The sequence below is a fragment of the Cherax quadricarinatus genome, chromosome 6, assembly GCF_038502225.1.
Source record: "Cherax quadricarinatus isolate ZL_2023a chromosome 6, ASM3850222v1, whole genome shotgun sequence".
NCBI classification, from domain to species: domain Eukaryota; kingdom Metazoa; phylum Arthropoda; class Malacostraca; order Decapoda; family Parastacidae; genus Cherax; species Cherax quadricarinatus.
In genome coordinates this window covers 13,849,365-13,866,291 of record NC_091297.1, presented here as the reverse complement: position 1 = coordinate 13,866,291, position 16,927 = coordinate 13,849,365, and the positions used below count along the sequence as shown (strand labels likewise).

At 40.0% G+C, this 16,927-nt stretch overlaps 1 protein-coding gene across 3 annotated transcripts in view; it reads left to right on the top strand.

Annotated features, from left to right (window-relative positions):
- The window catches only part of LOC128694123 (ER degradation-enhancing alpha-mannosidase-like protein 1), a 137,179-nt gene that overhangs the window by 93,490 nt on the left and 26,762 nt on the right, over positions 1-16,927 (top strand). For all 3 annotated transcript variants that reach the window (XM_070080498.1, XM_070080504.1, XM_070080488.1), the window contains 2 exons: positions 694-864; positions 4,151-4,315. In XM_070080498.1, the coding sequence (XP_069936599.1) occupies positions 694-864; positions 4,151-4,315 (336 nt within the window). The remainder of the gene's footprint in view (positions 1-693; positions 865-4,150; positions 4,316-16,927) is intronic.

The window sequence follows — 16,927 nt, the reverse complement described above, 5'->3', positions numbered from 1 at the left end:
ATAAGCCGTAGTGTTGATATTAGCATAATAATAAAGCATATTCCCTTGCATCACGAGACTGAGCTCATAGCAACCGACAGTGGCTTCATAGGCACCTTATCTTTAATGGACAATGTAATGCATAGGTGATCTAAACAATGAGAAGCATTTCTTTTATTTGTTGGAACCATGGCTAGGGCTAAAAGTAAGCAGGTTATAACAATAAATGGAGAAAAAGAAACTGGAATGACTTATGCAGGAAGTACATCAAACAGTAGCAGCAGGTTGGTGTGGTGACCCTGGAAATTTGAAATTATGCTAGCCGAAATTAGTGCTGAATAACTGATGGAACTGGATGTCTGATTTCTGGATTTGTGGTTGTGGACCTGTACCACATAAAAAATGATTACGCTTTACATACGTAAGTACTGTACTGCTTAAAAATAATTAAAATTCATTTACATAGGTACTGTACCACATAAAAAATAATTACGTACACTTTATTTACATAAGTACTGTACCATGTAAAACAATAATATAATTACACTATTTATGTAAGTACTGTATTGCATTAGGGATTTTAAGAAATGGTGTTCTCGTTATTTAATCACAGAAACATACAAAATTCAGAAACTGGCAAAACTTATGGGTATTTTTAAATAACTTGTATGCTAAATAATTGCAAATGATTCTGAATAAAATTTGTATCAACAGGCAACAAGAAACCCATTCTACCTACATGTTGGTCGAGATATATTGACTTCTCTCAACAACTTAACTAAAGCCCAGTGTGGCTATGCCACTATTCATTCTGTATTAGATATGACTCTCGAGGACCGTATGGAATCCTTTTTCCTTTCTGAGACCTGCAAATACCTGTACTTGGTAGGTTTTTAAGGTTTTTGGTATATTCTCTTGAAAGATAAACCAAGAGTAATGGATACATTATGCTTTTTAAGTAGTGTGTGATATATACAATTATGATTTTGCCAACAAGCAGTGTAAATTAATTGTTGAAATAATTGAATGAAAATCAGTCTGATCATCACAAAATCAATATACTTCATTGATTTTAAATAATAATACTAATTAAGTTTTAAATAATATTACTTAAATTTATTCTGACTTAAGATTGAGTGGATGGGATTTAACTATAGTACATAAATTTTAACACGGATAGGTTACGTTCAGCTAATTTTGATGCAAAATTAACAATTTATATACCATGTTAGTTCACAAAAATATACTTATCAATACACATGGTAAAGTTTTTGAAACGATTTAATTTTAGGACAGTCCCCTTTGTTTGACTGATTAAAAAGCACAACAGATCCTGTTCTGTGATAAAAGTATCCTTTGAAGTAACTGTCATCCAGCATATTTTTTTAGTTTTCATATAATTTTCAATTTACAGTACCAGTGTACTAATAGAAGGCAATTACTTGTACACTGACACCTCCTATATTGTTTTTGGCCATAACATGCTAGGGACAGGAAGCCTGTAGCTTGGCAAGATTTTTTAGGCCACAGGGTGCAACTATTTCTTATTGGTAACATTGTCACTTACTGGCCAGATCATATACGTATATACTTATCTTGATTTAGGTAGGGAAAGTGTAAACCAAGAATTTGTAGAATCAACTTACTTTACCAGGTACTTTGTTTAGCTTGTATTAAGTTTTATTTCTTTATCCTGCATCATCCCACAATACAATAAAATCCCTCCATTTTTTAGTAATTTTTGTTAGTACTGTACTTTCAGAGGTCAAAAGTATCAATTTTCATGAAATTACGAAAATTTAAAAAGAAAATAATACTAAAATTGGAAAACAAGCTCCCAACATTCTTGTAGGAGTGAATAACATTTCAGTATTTAAAACATTGTATTTAGACATTTCTAAATATGTAAGTGGCCAGCAATAAGATAAGGGTAAGAAGTTGTTTGTTGCATTATAGGTTTAGAAAAAGCACATGATACATTGCAAATGTGTGGAATAGAAAGTAGGTTATTAAAATGAGTTCATAGTTTTTATGCAGAGTGAGACTCAGGTTAGGCCCTAACTTTCCTACATATCTTAATTGTTAGGGTATGTAGGAAGGAGGACAGTTATTTTCCAGTCAAAATAGGACTTAGCCAGGGATGTGTGATGTCACTGTGGTTTAATGTTTAATGCAAAGGTTAGTGGATGAGTTTGGGAGTGTGTGTAAAGGTAGAAAGTTGAAAGTGAACATAGGTAAGAGTAAGGTGATGAGGGTATCAAACAATTTAGATAAAGAAAAATTGGATATCACATTGGAGGGAGGAGTATGGAAGAAGTGAATGTTTTCAGATATTTGGGAGTTGACTTGTCAGCGGATGGGTTTATGAAGTATGAGGTTAACCATAGACTTGATGAAGGGAAAACGGTGAGGGGTGCATTGAAGTATCTGTGGAGACAAAAAAACGTTATCCATGGAGGCAAAGAAGGGAATGTACGAGAGTACGGTGGTACCAATGCTCTTATATGGCTGTGAAACATGGATTGTAAATGCTGCAGCGAGGAGGCAGCTGGAGGCAGTGGAGATGTCCTGTCTAAGGGCAATGAGTGGTGTAAATATTATGCAGAAAATTCGTAGTGTGGAAATTAGGAGGAGGTGTGGAGTTACTAAAAGTATTAGTCAGGGGGCTGAAGAGGGGCTGTTGAGGTGGTTTGGTCATTTAGAGAGAATGAAACAAAGTAGAATAGAATGACTTGGAGAGTGTATAAATCTCTAGGGAAAGGAAGGCAGGGTAGGGATCGTCCCTGAAAAGGTTGGAGGGATGGAGTACAAGAGGCTTTGTGGGCAAGGGGCTTGGACATACAGCAGTCATGTACGAGCGTGTTAGATAGGAGTGAATGGAGACGAAAGGTTTTTGGGACCTGACGAGCTGTTGGAGTGTGAGCAGGGTAATATTTTGTGAAGGGATTCAGGGAAACCAGTTAACCGGACTTGAGTCCTGGAAATGGGAAGTACAATGCCTGGACTCTAAAGGAGGGGTTTGGGATATTGACAGTTTGGAGGGTCATCTAAACTGTCATATCTGAGGGTTGCTGCAAAGATAGTGATTATGTACAAGTGATAATGAAAGTTTTTCTTTCTTTTTGGGGTTTTCTTTCTTTTTCGGTCGCCCTGCCTTGGTAGGAAGTGGCCAATGTGTTAAAAAAAAAAAATGGGTTGTGTTGGGAATGGGTGGGGGATTGAAAGATGCTGGATCTGATATAGTAGGAGTTATGGCAGTTGCACTTTACTGATGATGCAGTTCTTTAAGGGGATTCTGAAAACAATTTACAAAGGTTGGTGGGTGAATTTGTGAGAGTATGTACAGGGAAATTACAAGTGAACACTGCAAAGAGCAAGGTGACGATGGTAACAAAATGTCAAGGCAATATCGTTGTCAAGATTGGAGGGAGGGAGTATGTAAGAAGTGAATGTATTTAGATATCTGGAAGTGGAGAAAGGTAGGCAGTGTGTTGGAATATCTGTGAAAAGAAAGAAGTTTATCTGTGGAGTCAAAAATGGGAATATACCAGAGAATAGCATTACTCCACTTTTATATGGGTTTCAGGCATGGGTTTTGAATACTGCAGTGTTTGAAAGCAATGTGTGGTGTGAATATCATGCAGGAATCCGAATCTTAGAAATTGAACGGCAATGCGAAGTGGTCAAGAGTATGTATGATTCAGAGATCTAAGGAGAGGTTGTTGAGTGATTTAGGTATGTAAAGTGGATGGATAAGGATAGGTTGATGAAGAGGGTGTATAAATCTGGGGCAAAAGGTAGGAAGGGGAAGGGTCATTCCAGGAATAGTTGGACAGAGGGAGTACAGTAGGTTTTGAATTTTGGGGGACTTGAACATCCAGCAGGCTTGTGTGTAAATATCTTAAGATTGGAGTGAATGGAGATTTGTTTTTAAGGGACGTGCTGTTTGGATGTTAGCAGGGTAACTTTTATGAAAGTATTCACAGAAATCAGTTAGCCAGACTTTTGTCCTGGAGGTGGGAAGGGCAGCGTCTGCACTCTTATAATGTCAACACACTTCGGGAAAGACAGTGATTAAGTAAATGTTGGTGAATGTGTTTTCTTCTCTGGAGTCACCCTGCCATGGCAGATGGTCATGGTCTTAAAAATAAATATGCTTTTCTTTCCACAGTTGTTTGATGTAGATAATCCAGTAAACTTAAACTCCCAGAGGTACATGTTCACTACAGAGGGCCACATTCTTCCTCTGGCTCCATGGTTGCGGCAACAAACCTGGGATACTGATCTCTTCTCATCGGTAGATCCAGTAATGCAAGCCAATATTTCTCAAGCAAATGTAAATATCTTAAAGTTCTGTACCATGTTTTATTTATTTAGGTAAAATATTGTTGTTTATGAAAATAACCATGCCACATATAAACTAAATAATGTAGATCTTAATATTACTGATTGCGAAAAGGATTTAGGAGTTTTGGTTAGTAGTAATCTGAAACCAAAACAGTGCATAAGTGTTTGTAACAAAGCTAACAGAATCCTTGGCTTCATATCAAGAAGTATAAATAATAGAGGTCCTCAGGTTGTTCTTCAACTCTGTATATCTTTGGTTAGGCCTCTTTTAGATTATGCTGCAGAGTTCTGGTCACCGTATTACAGAATGGATATAAATGCACTGGAAAACATACAGTTGATCCCATGTATCAGAAATCTTCCCTATGAGGATAGACTGAGGGCCCTGAATCTGTACTCTCTACAAAGGCATAAAATTAGATAGGTTGGTAGACAGCAACCACCCAGGGAGGTACTACCATCTTGCCAAGTGAGTGTAAAACGGGAGCCTGTAATTGTTTTCCATGATGGTAGGATTGCTGGTGTCTTTGGTCTGTCTCATAAACATGCAAGATTACAGATACGTCTTGCTACCTCTACTTACATATAGACCACACTACACATACATGTACACATTTATTTATATACACTCATTTGAGTGGATAGAGGAGCAGTGTGGCAGATGTTGCAAGTATATGGAATAGGTGGTAAGTTATTAAATGCTGTAAAGAGTTTTTATGAGGATAGTGAGGCTCAGGTTAGGGTGTGTAGAAGAGAGGGAGACTACTTCCCGGTAAAAGTAGGTCTTAGACAGGGATGTGTAATGTCACCATGGTTGTTTAATATATTTATACATGGGGTTGTAAAGGAAGTAAATGCTAGGGTGTTCGGGAGAGGGGTGGGATTAAATTTTGGGGAATCAAATTCAAAATGGGAATTGACACAGTTACATTTTGCTGATGATACTGTGCTTATGGGAGATTCTAAAGAAAAATTGCAAAGGTTAGTGGATGAGTTTGGGAATGTGTGTAAAGGTAGAGAGTTGAAAGTGAACATAGAAAAGAGTAAGGTGATGAGGGTGTCAAATGATTTAGATAAAGAAAAATTGGATATCAAATTGGTGAGGAGGAGTATGGAAGAAGTGAATGTTTTCAGATACTTGGGAGTTGACGTGTCGGCGGATGGATTTATGAAGGATGAGGTTAATCATAGAATTGATGAGGGAAAAAAGGTGAGTGGTGCGTTGAGGTATATGTGGAGTCAAAAAACGTTATCTATGGAGGCAAAGAAGGGAATGTATGAAAGTATAGTAGTACCAACACTCTTATATGGGTGTGAAGCTTGGGTGGTAAATGCAGCAGCAAGGAGACGGTTGGAGGCAGTGGAGATGTCCTGTTTAAGGGCAATGTGTGGTGTAAATATTATGCAGAAAATTCGGAGTGTGGAAATTAGGAAAAGGTGTGGAGTTAATAAAAGTATTAGAGGGCAGAAGAGGGGTTGTTGAGGTGGTTTGGTCATTTAGAGAGAATGGATCAAAGTAGAATGACATGGAAAGCATATAAATCTACAGGGGAAGGAAGGCGGGGTAGGGGTCGTCCTCGAAAGAGTTGGAGAGAGGGGGTAAAGGAGGTTTTGTGGGCAAGGGGCTTGGACTTCCAGCAAGCGTGCGTGAGCGTGTTAGATAGGAGTGAATGGAGACGAATGGTACTTGGGACCTGACGATCTGTTGGAGTGTGAGCAGGGTAATATTTAGTGAAGGGATTCAGGGAAACCGGTTATTTTCATATAGTCGGACTTGAGTCCTGGAAATGGGAAGTACAATGCCTGCACTTTAAAGGAGGGGTTTGGGATATTGGCAGTTTGGAGGGATATGTTGTGTATCTTTATATGTGTATGCTTCTAAACTGTTGTATTCTGAGCACCTCTGCAAAAACAGTGATAATGTGCGAGTGTGGTGAAAGTGTTGAATGATGATGAAAGTATTTTCTTTTTGGGGATTTTTTTTTTTTTGGGTCACCCTGCCTCGGTGGGAGACGGCCGACTTGTTGAAAAAAAAAAAATTGAGTTTTCTTTCATTTTATCTTAATAGTTCTTGTTCTTATTACTTTTCCTTTTGTATCCATGGGGAAGTGGAATAAGACTCTTTCCTCCATAAGCCATGCGTGTTGTAAAAGTCAACTAAAATGCCGGGAACAATGGGCTAGTAACCCGTTTTCCTTTATAGCCTCCTAAAAAGAAAAAGAAGAAAATTGTCAAAGTGGGATGTTTGAATGTGTGTGGATGTTGTGCGAATGATAAGAAAGAGATGACTGTGGACGTTATGAATGAGAAGAAGCTGGATATCCTGGCTTTAAGTGAAACAAAGCTGAACGGGGTGGGAGAGCTTCAGTGGGGAGAAATAAATGGGATTAGGTCAGGGGTTTCGAATAGAGTTAGAGCTAAAGAAGGAGTAGCAATAATGTTGAAGATAAGCTATGGCAGAAAAAGGAGTATAACTGTATTAATTCAAGGATTATGTGGAGTAAAATAAGGTTGGATATGAAAGGTGGGTTATAGTAAGCGTATATGCACCTGGAGACGAAAGAAGTGTACAGGAGAGAGAGATTTTGGGAAATGTTGAGTGAGTGTGTGGGGAATTTTGAATCAAGTGTGAGAGTACTTGTGGTTGGGGATTTCAATGCTAAAGTGGGTAAAAATGTTGTGGAGGGAGTAGTAGGTAAATTTGGGGTGCCAGGGGTAAATAAAATGGGGAGCCTTTAATTGAGCAATGTTTAGAAAGGGGTTTGGTACTAAGTAATACATATTTTATGAAAAAGAGTATAAATAAATATACAAGGCATGATATAGCACGTACTGAAAGTAGTTTGTTAGATTGTGTATTGGTGGATGAAAGGTTGATGGGTAGGCTTCAGAATGTACATTTTATAGAGGGGCAACTGATATATCAAATCTTTATTTAGTTGTAGCTACAGATAGAGTAAGAGGTTGATGGGACAAGAAGAAAATGGCAACAGCAAGTAAGAGAGAGGTGAAAGTGTATAGACTAAGGGAGGAGGAAGTTTGGGTGAGATATAAGCAACTATTGGCAGAAAGGTGGACTAGTGCAGGTATGAGTAGTGGGGGTTGAAGAGGGTTTTAACAGTTTTAAAAGTGCAGTGTTAGAATGTGGGGCAGATGTTTGTGGCTGTAGGAGGGTGGGTGCAGGAGGAAACAGGAGTGATTGGTGGAATGATGAAGTAAAGAGTGTGATAAAAGAGAAAAAGGTAGCTTATGAGAGGGTTTTACAAAGCAGAAGTGTTATAAGAAGAGCAGAGTATATGGAGAGTAAAAGAAAGGCAAAGAGAGTAGTGAGAGAGTAAAAGGAGAGCAGATGATACAGTGGGAGAGGCACTTATCAAGAAATTTTGATGAAAATAGGAAAAAAAAAATTGGAGTGAGTTAAACAAGTTAAGAAAGCCTAGGGAACGAATGGATTTGTCAGTTAAAAACAGAGTAGGGGAGTTAGTAGATGGGGAGATGGAGGTATTGGGGAGATGGAGGTATTGGGTAGATGGCGGGAATGTTTTGAGGAACTGTGATGAAGAAAGGGAGGCGGTAATTTCATGCACTAGGTAGGGAGGTATACCATCGTTTAGGAGTGAAGAAGAGCGTGATGTGAGTGTGGGGGAGGTGTGTGAAGCATTACATAGATTGAAAGAGGGTAAAGCAGCTGGAACTGATGGGATCATGACAGAAATGTTAAAATCAGGGGTGGATATAGTGTTAGAGTGATTGGTATTTTTGTTAATAAATGTATGAAAGAGGGGAAGGTACCTAGGGATTGGCAGAGAGCGTGTATAGTTTCTTTATATAAAGGGAAGGGGGACAAAAAAGATTGTAAAAATTATAGAGGAATAAGTTTACTGAGTATACCAGGAAAAGTGTATGGTAGGGTTACTATTGAAAGAACTAGAGGTAAGACAGAATGTAGGATTGCGGATGAGCAAGGAGGTTTTAGAGTAGGTAGGGGATGTGTAGATCATCTGTTTACATTGAAGCATATATGAGAGCAGTATTTAGATAAAGGTAGGGAAGTTTTCATTGCATTTATGGATTTAGAGTGGATGGGGGAGCAGTGTGGCAGATGTTGCAAGTACAGTGGACCCTCCCATACCGTTGGCATCACATAACGTTAAATCCGCATAGCAATACATTTTATTGCTAAAATTTTGCCTCTCATAGGGCTAAAAAACTCGCTCAGCGTTATTCGCCCGAGACGCGTCTATGTGCGGCCTGAGCCAGCCTCACATATTCCGCCGGTGGCATTGTTTACAAGCCAGCCTCCGCGGTAACATCCAAGCATACAATCGGAACATTTCGTATTATTACAGCGTTTTTGGTGATTTCATCGGCAAAATAAGTGACCATGGGCCCCAAGAAAGCTTCTAGTGCCAACCATACAGGAATAAGGGTGAGAATTACTATAGAGATGAAGAAAGAGATCATTGCTAAGTATGAAAGTGGAGTACGTGTCTCCGAGCTGGCCAGGTTGTATAGTAAACCCCAATCAACCATTGCTACTATTGTGTCCAAGAAAACGGCAATCAAGGAAGCTGTTCTTGCCAAAGGTGCAACTGTGTTTTCGAAACAGAGATCGCAAGTGATAGAAGATGTTGAGAGACTCTTATTGGTGTGGATAAATGAAAAACAGATAGCAGGAGTTAGCATCTCTCAAGCGATCATAAGTAAAAAGGCTAGGAAGTTGCATCAGGATTTAATTAGAAAAATGCCTGCAACTAGTGATGATGTGAGTGAATTTAAGGACAGCAAAGGTTGGTTTGAGAGATTTAAGAAGCGTAGTGGCATACATAATGTGATAAGGCATGGTGAGGCTGCCAGTTCGGACCACAAAGCAGCTGAAAAATATGTGCAGGAATTCAAGGAGTACATAGACAGTGAAGGACTGAAACCTGAACAAGTGTTTAATTGTGACGAAACAGGCTTGTTTTGGAAGAAAATGCCAAGCCGGACCTACATTACTGAGGAGGAAAAGGCACTCCCAGGACATAAGCCTATGAAAGACAGGCTTACTCTGTTAATGTGTGCCAATGCTAGTGGTGATTGCAAAGTGAAGCCTTTATTAGTGTATCACTCTGAAACTCCCAGAGTGTTCAGGCAAAAGAATATCCTCAAGGCTAATTTGTGTGTGCTGTGGAGGGCAAACAGTAAGGCATGGGTCACTAGGGACTTTTTCTATGACTGGTTACACCAAGCATTTGCCCCCAATGTGAAAAATTACCTAACTGAAAAGAAATTAGGCCTTAAGTGCCTCCTGGTGTTAGACAATGCCCCTGGTCATCCTACAGACTTGGCAGAGTGACTTTGTGGGGACATGAGCTTCATTAAGATCAAGTTTTTGCCTCCTAATACCACTCCTCTCCTGCAGCCCATGGACCAGCAGGTCATTGCAAACTTCAAAAAACTGTACACAAAAGCTCTGTTTGAAAGGTGTTTTGTAGTGACCTCAGAAACTCAATTGACTCTAAGAGAGTTTTGGAGAGATCACTTTAATATCCTCAATTGTGTAAACCTTATAGGTAAGGCTTGGGAGGGAGTGACTAAGAGGGCCTTGAACTCTGCTTGGAAAAAACTGTGGCCAGAATGTGTAGACAAAAGGGATTTTGAAGGATTTGAGGCTAACCCTGAGAAGCTTATGCCAGTTGAGGAATCAATTGTGGCATTGGGGAAGTCCTTGGGGTTGGAGGTTAGTGGGGAGGATGTGGAAGAGTTGGTGGAGGAGGAGAATGATGAACTAACCACTGATGAGCTGCTGGATCATCTTCAACAGCAAGAGGGCAGACCTGAGGAAACTGCTTTGGAGGAGGGGAGAGAGAAATTGAAGAAGTTGCCTACTTCAAAGATCAAGGAAATCTGTGCGATGTGGCTTAAAGTACAAACCTTTATGGATGAAAATCACCCTCAGACAGCTGTTGCAAGCCGTGTTGGCAACCTGTACACTGATAGTGTTGTGAACCACTTTAGGAAAGTCATAAAGGAACGAGAAGTACAGACCTCTATGGACAGATATGTTGTGCGACATAAGTCCAGTGACTCTGAAGCTGGTCCTAGTGGCATTAAAAGAAGAAGGGAAGTAACCCCGGAAAAGGACTTGACACCTCAAGTCCTAATGAAAGGGGATTCCCCTTCTAAACACTAAGACCATCAACACTCTCCCCTCCTCCCATCCCATCAATCATCACCAGATCTTCAATAAAGGTAAGTGTCATGTAACTGTGCATGTCTTCTTCAGTTTGTGTGTATTAAAATTAATATTTCATGTGGTAAAAAAAATTTTTGTTCATACTTTTGGCTGTCAGGAATGGATTAATTTGATTTCCATTATGTTTTATGGGGAAAATTAATTTGCATAACGACAATTTTGCATAACATTGAGCTCTCAGGAACGGATTAATAGCGTTATGCGAGGGTCCACTGTATATGGAATAGGTAGTAAGTTACTAAATGCTGTAAAGAGTTTTTATGAGGATAGTGAGGCTCAGGTTAGGGTGTATAGAAGAGAGGGAGACTACTTCCCGGTAAAAGTAGGTCTTAGGGATGTGTAATGTCACCATGGTTGTTTAATATATTTATAGGTGGGGTTGTAAAAGAAGTAAATGCTAGGGTGTTGGGGAGAGGGGTGGGATTAAATTATGGGGAATGAAATACAGAATAGGAATTGATGCAGTTACTTTTTACTGATGATACTGTGCTTATGGGAGATTCTAAAGAAAAATTGCAAAGGTTAGTGGATGAGTTTGGGAGAGTGTGTAAAGGTAGAAAGTTGAAAGTGAACATAGAAAAGAGTAAGGTGATGAGGGTATCAAATGATTTAGATAGAGAAAAATTGGATATCAAATTGGAGAGAAGGAGTATGGAAATTGAATGTTTTCAGATATTTGGGAGTTGATGTGTCAGCGGACGGATTTATGAAGGATGAGGTTAACCATAGAATTGATGAAGGAAAAAAGGTGAGTGGTGCATTGAGGTGTACGTGGAGACAAAAAAACGTTATACATGGAGGCACAGAAGGGAATGTATGAAAGTATAGTGGTACCAACATTCTTATATGGGTGTGAAGCTTGGGGTGTGAATGCTGCAGCGAGGAGATGGTTGGAGGCAGTGGAGATGTCCTGTTTAAAGGCAATGTGGGTTGTAAATATTATGCAGAAAATTCGCAGTAGGGAAATTAGGAGAAGGTGTGGAGTTAATAAAAGTACAATATTAGCCAGAGGGCTGAAGAGGGATTGTTGAGGTGGTTTGGTCAGTTATAGAGAATGGATCAAAGGAGAATGACATGGAGAGCATATAAATCAGTAGGGGAAGGAAGGTGGGGTAGGGGTCATCTGCAAAAAGGTTGGAGGGAGGGGATAAAGGAGGTTTTGTGGGCAAGGGGCTTAGACTTCCAGCAAGCGTGCATGAGTGTGTTAGATGGGAGTGAATGGAGACGAATGGTATTTGGAACCTGTCGAGCTGTTGGAGTGCGAGCAGGGTAATATTTAGTGAAGGGATTCAGGGAAACTGGTTATTTTTATATAGCCAGACTTGAGTCCTGGAAATGGGAAGTACAATGCCTGCACTTTAAAGGAGGGGTTTGGGATATTGGCAGTTTGGAGGGATATGTTGTATATTTTTATACGTATATGCTTTTAAACTGTTGTATTCTGGGCACCTCTGCAATAGCAGTGATTATGTATGAGTGAGGTGAATGTGTTGAATGATGAAAGTATTTTCTTTTTGGGTCACCCTGCCTCGTTGGGAGACGGCTGACTTGTTAAAAAAAAAAAAATAATTGAGGTGTGTAAATGGAAAATGGGAATAAATAAAGGGGATATAAATAGCGTGCTAAAAATATCTAGCCTAGACAGGACTCATAGCAATTGCTTTAAGTTGGAAAAATTCAAATTCAGGAAGGATATAGGAAACCACTGGTTTGGTAATAGAGTTGTGGATGAGTGGAAGAAACTCCTGAGTACCGTCATAGAAGCTAAGACGTTGTGTAGTTTTAAAAATAGGTTAGATAAATACACGAGTGGGTGTGGATGAGTGTGAGTTGGACCTGACTAGCTTGTGCTACTAGGTCAGATGCCTGACCTGGCTAGTTTAGGGCATTGGCTTAAGCCGGTAGGAGACTTGGATCTGCCTTGTATGGGCCAGTAGGCCTGTTGCAGTGTTCCTTCTTTCTTATGTTCTTATGAGAGCAAGGTGCTAGTAACCCTTTCTCCTCTATAAATTACTAAATTTAAAAAGAAAATCTTTTGTTTTTCTTTTTAGGTCACCCTGCCTCAGTGGGATACAGTATTTTTTTTTTTTTTTTTTTTGGCTCGAGAACTGGATTGCACTTTGCCATACTAGGCTGATTTTGCAGTGTGTCAAAAGTATTGTTCAGTGATTTGCTACTTTTCTGGGCTTGTTAGGACCAAGAGCTATTGGTTATTGACACTGATTCATCTTTGATGTCAATTACAACTCTCTGCTTCTGTACTATACAGATTTTATGATGTCAGGCCCTTAAGTTGTGTTGGATGTTAGTGAAGAGTGCTTAACCCTTTTAGTCTCTTATGTAGATCTACATTATTGATACACCTACCATCCGACTTACGACCGTGTTTTTTATGCCAAATTTCTGAGAAATAAACAACTATTTGTGTTGTACACAGTGTTTATCCTAAACCTTACAGTATAAAATACAGTACTAACAACATAAAAAGTAAAGTAAAACATGAAATACCAAAATAAAACAATAAAATAAAGTCATTACAAAAATTATTTTATTATTTTATTATCACACTGGCCGATTCCCACCAAGGCAGGGTGGCCCGAAAAAGAAAAACTTTCACCATCATTCACTCCATCACTGTCTTGCCAGAAGGGTGCTTTACACTACAGTTTTTAAACTGCAACATTAACACCCCTCCTTCAGAGTGCAGGCACTGTACTTCCCATCTCCAGGACTCAAGTCCGGCCTGCCGGTTTCCCTGAATCCCTTCATAAATGTTACTTTGCTCACACTCCAACAGCACGTCAAGTATTAAAAACCATTTGTCTCCATTCACTCCTATCAAACACGCTCACGCATGCCTGCTGGAAGTCCAAGCCCCTCGCACACAAAACCTCCTTTACCCCCTCCCTCCAACCCTTCCTAGGCCGACCCCTACCCCGCCTTCCTTCCACTACAGACTGATACACTCTTGAAGTCATTCTGTTTCGCTCCATTCTCTCTACATGTCCGAACCACCTCAACAACCCTTCCTCAGCCCTCTGGACAACAGTTTTGGTAATCCCGCACCTCCTCCTAACTTCCAAACTACGAATTCTCTGCATTATATTCACACCACACATTGCCCTCAGACATGACATCTCCACTGCCTCCAGCCTTCTCCTCGCTGCAACATTCATCACCCACGCTTCACACCCATATAAGAGCGTTGGTAAAACTATACTCTCATACATTCCCCTCTTTGCCTCCAAGGACAAAGTTCTTTGTCTCCACAGACTCCTAAGTGCACCACTCACTCTTTTTCCCTCATCAATTCTATGATTCACCTCATCTTTCATAGACCCATCCGCTGACACGTCCACTCCCAAATATCTGAATACGTTCACCTCCTCCATACTCTCTCCCTCCAATCTGATATTCAATCTTTCATCACCTAATCTTTTTGTTATCCTCATAACCTTACTCTTTCCTGTATTCACCTTTAATTTTCTTCTTTTGCACACCCTACCAAATTCATCCACCAATCTCTGCAGCTTCTCTTCAGAATCTCCCAAGAGCACAGTGTCATCAGCAAAGAGCAGCTGTGACAACTCCCACTTTGTGTGTGATTCTTTATCTTTTAACTCCACGCCTCTTGCCAAGACCCTCGCATTTACTTCTCTTACAACCCCATCTATAAATATATTAAACAACCACGGTGACATCACACATCCTTGTCTAAGGCCTACTTTTACTGGGAAAAAATTTCCCTCTTTCCTACATACTCTAACTTGAGCCTCACTATCCTCGTAAAAACTCTTCACTGCTTTCAGTAACCTACCTCCTACACCATACACTTGCAACATCTGCCACATTGCCCCCCTATCCACCCTGTCATACGCCTTTTCCAAATCCATAAATGCCACAAAGACCTCTTTAGCCTTATCTAAATACTGTTCACTTATATGTTTCACTGTAAACACCTGGTCCACACACCCCCTACCTTTCCTAAAGCCTCCTTGTTCATCTGCTATCCTATTCTCCGTCTTACTCTTAATTCTTTCAATTATAACTCTACCATACACTTTACCAGGTACACTCAACAGACTTATCCCCCTATAATTTTTGCACTCTCTTTTATCCCCTTTGCCTTTATACAAAGGAACTATGCATGCTCTCTGCCAATCCCTAGGTACCTTACCCTCTTCCATACATTTATTAAATAATTGCACCAACCACTCCAAAACTATATCCCCACCTGCTTTTAACATTTCTATCTTTATCCCATCAATCCCGGCTGCCTTACCCCCTTTCATTTTACCTACTGCCTCACGAACTTCCCCCACACTCACAACTGGCTCTTCCTCACTCCTACAAGATGTTATTCCTCCTTGCCCTATACACGAAATCACGGCTTCCCTATCTTCATCAACATTTAACAATTCCTCAAAATATTCCCTCCATCTTCCCAATACCTCTAACTCTCCATTTAATAACTCTCCTCTCCTATTTTTAACTGACAAATCCATTTGTTCTCTAGGCTTTCTTAACTTGTTAATCTCACTCCAAAACTTTTTCTTATTTTCAACAAAATTTGTTGATAACATCTCACCCACTCTCTCATTTGCTCTCTTTTTACATTGCTTCACCACTCTCTTAACCTCTCTCTTTTTCTCCATATACTCTTCCCTCCTTGCATCACTTCTACTTTGTAAAAACTTCTCATATGCTAACTTTTTCTCCCTTACTACTCTCTTTACATCATCATTCCACCAATCGCTCCTCTTCCCTCCTGCACCCACTTTCCTGTAACCACAAACTTCTGCTGAACACTCTAACACTAACAAAAATGTTTTGTTGATATTCAGTAGTAAAGTTCGACTTACGACCATTTCGACTTACGACCGGTTTCTCGGAACCAAACTCGGTCGTAAGTCGGATGGTAGGTGTACCAGGGTGTGGGAGTTCTATTCCCAAGTAACAGCACCAACAGGGTTTATTGAACCAAAGATGCATTCTTTGGTTTTCAACAAGTAGTAACCAAAGTGATGCCCAGGATGCCAGAAATATCGCTGAAAATCCTGATGACCCGCAACCATCCACCTCTGGGTTAGATTTGTCTGGAACACACCCACCTCCACCATGCTGTGAGAGCTCATATTCTTCCATGGCCGGGACTCAGATGAGAGTAATGGTGATAGCGATGTGGACTTTGATTTTCTAGCAATTGATGATGGCTAGTAGCAATGGTGTTGAAGACTATTCACTTGTGAAGCATCAATTTATGTGGTACTGCATGCAGTCTGGTAGTGTACCCATTGCTATCCACAGGAGATGGAGTACATCTTGGGACCCAACACCTGTGACAGATAGTTATAGTGACGATGATGGTGGATCAGTGAGGATGGAGGATGGGTAATAGGCCATGGGCAATGGCACTGCTGCAAGTGGCAGTAGGTGGTGGCACAATGAGACATGCACCACCAGAGCTACCCCAGGCTTAATAACCAAAAACTATTCATCGGTCCTTACCAAACTAATTAGGAAGTCCAAACATCTATACTGTTCTAGGAGGTTCAGTGAAACAAGAGGCAATATGAAAAAGGCCTGGAACACATACACACACTCATATCGTAGATTCTTACAAATTGACCAAAACAAGAGATATTGTTCTAACTAAACCCAGTGAACCTGTAGAAACAGCCACTACGTTAAATGCTTAGTTCATTGCAACCTTCATTTCATCGTCATGGGCTGGGGAAGAGCACATATCTTACACTGCAAGATTGATAGGGCCAGATACAGAATTTTGGAAGCAGCAGTGATCCACCTCACCAAAACCATTGAGCAAAACAGTGGAAAGTACATGTTGACTGTACTGATTACCCACATTGTCCATGATTCATATAAGAATTGTAATACACTTGTCACCTTACCCCCACCTGTTTCTCCCACCAATACCTGACCTCACTAGATTGATATCTCAAATTATGAACGTGTGACCTCTTGCAATGACTGGGCAACATGCGCATTTGCTTTATTAGGCTATGTATGTACTCATTCCTGCGAACCTAATAAAGCCCAGCCTTGGGTGAAATGTTGTATTGAAAGGATCCTCTGCTACTATTGTTGTTCCCACTTGGAGTTATGAACAGGGCTTAGCAAGTCTTAAATACATAATCCATAAGCAAAGGCTGAAAAACTCTAGAGTGAAGTCGAGTGGATGAAGAGATTGGGGAGTTTAGAACGAGGGAATAGGAGATTGAATGAGCTCATTACATTTTGTTGTTTAATCATTTTATTGTGAATTTATAGTACTTATCCCTTTATATTCACTAGCCATTCTGTCAACAAAATGTATTCAAATCTTGCATCACAGGTGACCCT